Source organism: Lolium rigidum, chromosome 5, assembly GCF_022539505.1.
Source record: "Lolium rigidum isolate FL_2022 chromosome 5, APGP_CSIRO_Lrig_0.1, whole genome shotgun sequence".
Lineage (NCBI taxonomy): Eukaryota > Viridiplantae > Streptophyta > Magnoliopsida > Poales > Poaceae > Lolium > Lolium rigidum.
In genome coordinates this window covers 222,819,816-222,828,119 of record NC_061512.1, presented here as the reverse complement: position 1 = coordinate 222,828,119, position 8,304 = coordinate 222,819,816, and the positions used below count along the sequence as shown (strand labels likewise).

The window sequence follows — 8,304 nt, the reverse complement described above, 5'->3', positions numbered from 1 at the left end:
GGAAGGTTCGGGAAAAATAAGATGTTGGGTCTTCGTTTCGTCGAATTCCGAGAATATTGCCCGAACAGCCTTTCCGGAACCAAAAACAACGAGAAAACAGCAAGCTGGCCCTTCGGCATCTCGTTAATAGGTTAGTTCCGGAAAATGCATAAAAACATCATAAAGTGCAAGCAAAACATGTAAGTATTGTCATAAAACAAGCATGGAACATCAGAAATTATAGGTACGTTGGAGACGTATCAATAACAAACACCATTCATTGTGTAGGGCTGCAAAAGCACACCTCAAGCCGGAGTAAACAAGCTCCACAACGTCATAAAGGAATCACACACGATGCGCACACTTGTCACCATCACACCGTGGAGAGTGACTCCGGAGTTCATATTAAAGTAACCTCTAGAGTGCATAATAGACAAGAGTAACATCTACATATTCAACTAGATTACAAAGCTCATGATCACATAAAGATCACACCATGGGAGAGAGAGATGAACCACATAGCTACCGGTAGAACCCTCAGCCTCGGGGGACCCGAGGGGCCCACCCCATAGGGCGGCGCCGCCCCCTCCTGGCCGCGCCAGTGGATGGGGAGGAGGCCGTGGGCCTCCTCTGGCCTGGCCCTTCTGGCTCCGTGGGTCTTCTGGAGAAATAGAATTTCTGTAATTTTTCTGGATTTTTCTGAGCACTTTGGTTTTTGGGCCTTTTCTGCAATAAACCGACATAATAAACAGAAACTGGCACTGTGGCGTCTTGTTAATAGGTTAGTCCCAGAAAATGCATAAAAACATTATAAAGTGTGAATAAAACATGTAGGTATTGTCATAAAACTAGGATGGAACATAAGAAATTATAGATACGTTAGAGACGTATCAACCCGCTGCCTCACTTTCCCTCCAAAACTCTGCACTTCTACTTTAATCAAGGGAACCCTGCAACCTGTGTATGAAGGAATTCTCACGGTATCCACATTCATTTTGTCTAAGCCCTTTAATCCGACTGATTGTACATATCCATCAAGATGACACCCACGTACCCCTAGTGGTCGTGGTATGGGTTTAGGCATGAAATACATGTCATGTAGCAAACTCATGGGACGCCCTCGAGCCCACAAACCGACTGCCAGTGTTCATTCTCAACTACGGCGAAACCACCATCGCAGAATGTAATGGATGTTGCAGCACATCCTCTCGAGGTTTGCGGCACTAGAAAAGTTGCTCTAGCGAAGAGGGTCTCCCCATTAATTACTCACATTAGCCCTAATTTACAACCACCAATCCATCCTATTGAAGGATGGGATCTAGGGAGTCGGGCTCCTCTAGAAGTCACGCACATCCCTGGACTTGCTCTCCCACTGTGGGAGCGCGAGCTTCCCGACCGTTGCACACCCCTTTTGTTGGGAAATGGCTATGAACGCTCATCCATCATGGTTGTGTGCTTGGCCGAGGATGCCACTCACAAGTGTGCGACTTACATGCATCTCGTCTCTCATCGTGAGATGAACCTCAACGCAGTTACGTACCACCACCATCTGCAATGCCTGAATCTCGGCACCCTTGCCGATTGTCTTCATGCCCTCTCTCCCCCTTCCCCGAGAAAGTGGTACCCCAATCTATCACTGGTGGTCAAAATCGATGCCCACCAACTCGGTTAATAAAGATGGACTTCAGGTTAGATCGGGCTAGGTGTGGAGGGGAGGTGGAGGCCACAAGATCACAAGAGCTCACATGTTATTCTATGATAGTTGTCTATTTCGTGATTTATGTTTGATAGTTATATAATTACCTATATGATGGATATTTTGAACATCACCATACATTAACATAATGTAATCTAGTGTGTCTTAAAATCCTTGTATTTAATACACTGACACGGTCAGGGCGCATGTGAATCAACAAGCACAACTTTCCTAGGGAATAAAAATGCGGACTCGCCGATCTAACAAAACCTTTTCAGAGGGAAATGACAAAAATTATCGGGTTGTGCCTGACTATAACGCATTAATTGGGACTGTAATTCACACCGGTTTAGGCTAAAAAGGCCAACCAAGGAGGGACTTACTATGATGATCAATTGGTTTTGAAAATATATCATCTCAAATAAAATTTTAAATGAAAAGTTATTTGAAAAAGAGAGGAGTGGTATCATTCAATGATTAAAGTAATTTCAAAAAAAAAATGTAAATTACAATGAGTTTTTTTTAGATAAAAAGTATAACAAGATACACACGCAGACAACCATGCGCATACACTTCCATACATACTCGCGTGTCTAAGACTACTCATAGTGAGAGTAACATAAGTAGTAACATCACACATCCCAAGATATTTTATTGACATGACATGATAATAAGTGAAGAAAGAGAGTGATGTGGTAACTAGCTATGTTACCATAACATCACACACCTCAAGACAAGATGGGTCTACAACATAATGAATGACACAATACATGAAACTACATATAAGTTACTATCAACTATGAGGGTAGTAACATAGAGTAGTAACATGTGTATGTTACTACCTTATGTTACTCCCCACTATAACTAGCCTAAAGATCGACGAAGTATCGACACAAAAAGGATGCCCAAATTCGCTCATTTTCACAACACTGAGCACTACGGAGCTAGCCGCAATTAATTCTACCATGCACTCCATCTAGTCTAGCGTATATGTCTCATACACTCTCTCTCCTCCATATTTTAGGAGATGTGTATGGGATCTTTTCTCTCTGTCCACACATTACTAGATATATAGTTCTAGAACTAAACACTTGTGCAGCTTTTGATTTAGAAGATTAATTTATGAATGGTTTGAATATATAGGTTCCTATTAAAGAGAGCTTCAAAATAATATTAATATTGAATATATTTTGATAATATATGATAATCATCTTTTAATACTTGATGAAATTGATAAAGTTTATGAAACATGATAAAAAAATTATTGTTTTGAAACAATTTGTTTCACCGTGTTTCAAACTTGGCTCGTCATACTTAGAAAATATTTGGCAATTTTTGTAGAGTCCAAAACCATGATATACATTGATGAAAAATAAAGCCTTCCTCCTCTAATTCCGCTCATTTCCCCATCCCCCTCTCTCACCTCGCTACAATAGTTGGGATAGGTTTCCCCTGTTCCGGGCCGGACCGAGGCCCTCGCCGGCGGCAATGCTACCGAGGAGTGGCTGAGGCAAGTCTCCAGCCTTCATAGTGTATATAGTAGGGCTAGGGTTAGTTGTAGTTGGTCCTCTATGGCGTCTGGGAGTAGAGTATTAGGTCTTTATGGCCAGATCTGGTGTGTCCTGTGGGTGAGCTTCTTCACCGCGTTGCGTTGGTGGCGAGCGCTGTCGTCAGTGGAGAAGATTGTCGCGAGGATCTCCGACAATAAGGTCGTGGCATCGATCTTTTGTGTCTTCTTCGGCATGCTTCCAAGGAGAAAGGATGGGGTGAAGAGCTTTGGCGAGCCTCCTCTGGTTCGTTGTCACCGTTATCCTCTCCGCCTGCCTCCCCAAGTCCGTGGCACGTACTTTGGGTTTGATGGCGGGTTGTTTCATCTGAAGTAGGGTTGTCGTACCTCTCCTGTTTTAGTCCATCAGCTGTCTCTGTCTTTCTTCTCTTTCTCGGGCGCCATGGTGGTGATTGAGGTTGGAGTGGACAGAGTTGATGTTGTGCTAAGGTGGTTTCGGAATTCTAGAACCATATATGCTTGGAGCTTCTTCCCAACGACCATTGTTATGGCGCTGAAATCTTTGGCCAAGAAGGGCCACTTCTGGTCGGATCTGTTCTCCGACAATTATTCAACCTCCATTGGGAGGCCCTATTGGAGTTCAGGCCTTGAGGGCTTTGCCAGGCCGAAGGCAAGTGGTTTCGTCCCCGTCTTCGTCCATGGTTGCAGTGTGCTGAGCTCCGAGCTTCACAGAGCGGAAGAGGAAGGACTTGATTGCTTTTCCAGATCTTTTAGCATGGTCTTTTCTACAATTGCTAGGGTTCCATATGTAATTTTTATATGTTATGGGTCCTTTGTTATCAGTTTGTACTCCCTCTGTTAAAGTAATGAAAAGGTTCTAGCCCCTTCTAGGGCGTTCTGCTGTTCAAAAAAAAAAGATGAAAAACAAGATAAACAATATTGAATTTCATGTTTAAATTGTATGGGGAAAACGCATAATGGTTGATAAACCCATATTGACCACTACTGGGAGACACAATTCTTGTATCTAGTTTAATAAACAGTGCCCCATCATGTTTGAATGTTTTTCACCATACTTTGAACTTGTATCAGACGCCTCCTATAAATTTATTAGATAGCGGAAGTGTTTAAATTTTGTATCTATTTTAGTGATTTTCTATTTGGTTTCATTATGTTTCAAAATCTGTCGTAACATGAATTTTGATTTTTATCAACAAAACCTATTTTTAGGTTTGCTTAACAGATATCATTAAAATAAATACACAAGTTCAAGCAGATAGTTAATTGATATGTATTTTAACATATACATCATTTTCAAATCAAGATGAAAAATTAACAAAGATGCACTAATATATGGGAGATAAAGTACTGGTGATGTATGTGCATGGTACAACTTTGCATGCAACATGACATAAAAATTGTCAGACCACAATATAAAGATTACAGGCATTCACCAATCTCAAAGCAACCTTAAAGTGCATGGACGGGCACGGTCGAAAGTCTCGCAGTACGGCAAGATTACAAATATGTGACAGCAAGCAGCGGATATACATGGGGCGGAGCCATTTCGCCGGATTCCACGATCACAAAGCCCAAAGCCCCCACGTCGATCACTTCTAGCTGGAGATCAGCATTGAAGGCGTTGCACAGATCACCGGCCACCGGTAACACGCGTCGCCCAGCCCAAGAACCGACGCCCGCCTCACATGCATGCACTGCCATGCAGGTACACGTATCCTGCGACGTGGCAGCTCGGTGGACAGCACCACCATGCTCAAAATGGTTTATAAAATGCCAAGCTCGTCTCCGGCCAGGCCATCACACTTGAGTCCATCCATCGGCATCGAGTTGACGATACAGTTCAGACTTCAGAGTGAGCCACAGCCAAAAACACAGTGATAGCAAGCTAGCTAGTGAGGAGAGATGGCGCATTTCCAGGGTCAGCAGCACGGCCACCCGACCACCCGCCTCGACGAGTACGGCAACCCTGTGACGGCCGGCCACGGCGAGGGCCTGGGTCATCTCCAGGGCCAGCAGCACGGCCATGCAACCACCGGCCGCCTCGACGAGTACGGCAACCCCGTGATGGCGGGCCACGGCACAACCGGTACAGGTGCCCACGGTGCTGGGCAGGCTGGGTACGGTTCGACCGGCACTGGCAGCTACGAGACCGCCGGCCACGGGCGGCAGGTGGGGTACGGTGCCACTGGCACGGGAACCCACGACGCTGGGGGCTATGGAGGAGCTGGCCAGGCAGCTGGGTACGGCGCCACTGGCACTGGGATTCACGATGCCGGCGGTTTGGGCACGGGGCGTAGGGCTGGGCACGACGCCGGCGGTTTTGGAACCACGGAGCACACAGCCGGGTATGGCGCTACCGGCACCCATGGCACAGGCCAGACGACTGGGTACGGCACCGGCGACGGTACCGGAATCACGGGCACCCATGGCACAGGCCACACAACTGGGCACGGCACCGGCACTGGCCACGGCACCGGAATCACGGGGACCCATGGCACAGGCCACACTGCTGGGTACGGCACTGGCACCGGAATCACCGGGACCCATGGCACAGGCCACACCGCTGGCTACGGCACCGGCACTGGCACCGGAATCACTGGAACCCATGGCACGGGGCACACGGCTGGGTATGGCGCCACCGGCACCGGAATTACCGGAACCCATGGCGCAGTTGGCACGCACCCTCATGGTGGGCTAGCCGAGCACAAGACCAGCGGCACAGGCGGCATTCTCCACCGCTCTGGCAGCTCCAGCTCGGTACATAATTAACGATTCTCTGCTTTCTAGCTACGTATGTGTACAATACTTGTTTTTCTTGTGTATTTACCTGTTTTCTCTCATCAAATTGTGCAGTCGTCGTCGTCTGAAGATGACGGGATGGGCGGCAGGAGGAAGAAAGGCATGAAGGAGAAGATCAAGGAGAAGATGCCCGGCGGTCACAAGGACCAGACCACTGCTACCGGCGGCTATGGGCCGGGGTATACAGGAACCACTGGCACCGGCGGGACCCATGGGTACACCGAGGGAACACACGAGAAGAAGGGCGTCATGGAGAAGATCAAGGAGAAGCTCCCTGGCGGCCACAAGGACGACCACCCACAAACCACGGCTACCGGCGGCTATGGACATGGTACCACTACTGGCACCACCGGGACGTACGGCACGACTGAGGGGACGCACGAGAAGAAGGGCATGATGGAGAAGATCAAGGAGAAGCTCCCCGGCGGCCACCACTGAGCGTGTGCTGTCCTTGGGCCCTGAGTAACGAAGAATAAAAGCGACTGAAGAAGTCGCCCTGCTAGCTATGTGCAAGAGCATAAGTATTAAGCTGTCTTGTACGTTTGCCTTTTAGTTTTTTTGATTTCCTGTGCGATCGATGTTGTGAAGTTTCAGACATGGTTTCTTTTCTTTTGTAGAACATGCATATGTTTCTGTGGTTGGTTTGTACTTCTATTTTCTTATTAAGACAAGAATGACTTCAGTCACTCCACACGCCGTCGAGCCACAGACTTCTCATCGCAAAAACAAGTTATAGAATCATCCTACGGTTATGTACAATATAAATTCAGACGATTGCTGTATCAAAAAAAAAAAAATCAGACGATTGCAGTGACTATTCGTTATTCTTGAGCTTTGTATCATTTACTAATCTATCTGTGTTGGCATGTACAATGATATTACTACTTACAGAACCAACATGAGGTTGGGTGGTTAGGAGGGTGGTTGTACCAGCCCACCAAAGTTCAAACCCCAGGTTTGACATCTGTGTTTCATAAAGGCTGAATATTCATTCAGGCTGAATATTCATTCAGTGGGAGGCGATGTTCCCATCGACAGCGAGACGTATGTGGTGACTTCGTCAATTTCAAGATCCACTCTGCCGGCTCAGTTGCCGGCTCAGTTCTCTAGAGGTGCTCATAGGGGTAGGGGTGTGCGTGTGTGCGTTCATAGGGTGAGTGCATGCGTATATGTGAGCGTCTGCGTTTGTACTGTGTTTCTCAAAAGAAAAAATGATATTACTAGTTATGGCGGCCTCTGAATTGCTGAGTTGGAGTTAGGGGAGAGAAAGGAGAAATGTCCGCAAATCCCCTTTGCCTCATAGGTAGATGCACCCACTGCCAAAAAGAAATCAAATATTAAAAAAATCTGATAAAAATATTTAGGTGTACATCCGGACATAAGCACACAAAATATCGCGAAAATATCGTAAAAACTGACATTTCTATGACTTCTGTAAGAAAGACAATGTTGATTTTCTTTCTTCTTTTTCGCAGGATTTTATTTTTCTATTTTTCGCAATCCACAATATTTTCTCACAAATACGATGTGTGAACATAGTATATCTGGATGTACCCCAGATTTTTTATTTTTTATTTTTTAAAGCGAAAAGTGTATTTGGCACATGAGCACCAGTGCTCCTGATTTCGAAAAATCATATTTTTTGGATTTCAAAAAATATGAAATTAAATACCCACATACATACAAACATTCTGAAGCTACGGTAAAAAATTTGGAGAAAAATATATTATATTTTAAGCTATACAAAAAAGATAAATTTCTGACAAATATATACCTCTATACGTAGCCACAAATTTGTTTTTTTCCTGTAGCTCAAAATACAATGTATTTTTTACCGAAACTTTGCATGAATATTCAGAACATGTGTATGTATTCATGGAATAAATGTGATGATTTTTTGGAAAGTAGAAATACAGTTTTTAAATATTTTAAAAACCGAGAGCACTAGTGCTCATGTGCACCAAATTTGCTTCCTTTAAAATGTTTTTATAATAGGTAAATTTGGATCTACGAGCCAGGAGCCACAACACCATATCCAAAAAATGTCCCCTTTTTAAGTAAGTGATCACCTCATAGCAGAAAGGATATAAAATATTTTCCTCCATTATTTGAAATGTCCTATCTGTAAAAGAAGTTCAAGACTTTATCGGCACTTCTCTATAAATAAAAAATTCTCAAATTTCACACAAGAATTCTCTATAAATGGAATGAAGTTTCTCAAATTCACACAAGAGATCATCCTCAACAAGGCATTTTGGGCCCTTGTTATGTTAGATGTTTATGGATATAATTATGTTAGATG

At 44.7% G+C, this 8,304-nt stretch overlaps 1 protein-coding gene across 1 annotated transcript; it reads left to right on the top strand.

Annotated features, from left to right (window-relative positions):
- Positions 1–5,105: 5,105 nt before the first annotated feature.
- LOC124657135 (dehydrin DHN4-like) lies at positions 5,106–6,440 on the top strand. The gene is made up of 2 exons (XM_047195738.1): positions 5,106–5,960; positions 6,057–6,440. The coding sequence occupies exons 1-2, from the start codon at positions 5,106–5,108 to the stop codon at positions 6,438–6,440; spliced, it is 1,239 nt and encodes a 412-aa protein (XP_047051694.1).
- The last annotated feature ends 1,864 nt before the right edge of the window (positions 6,441–8,304 follow it).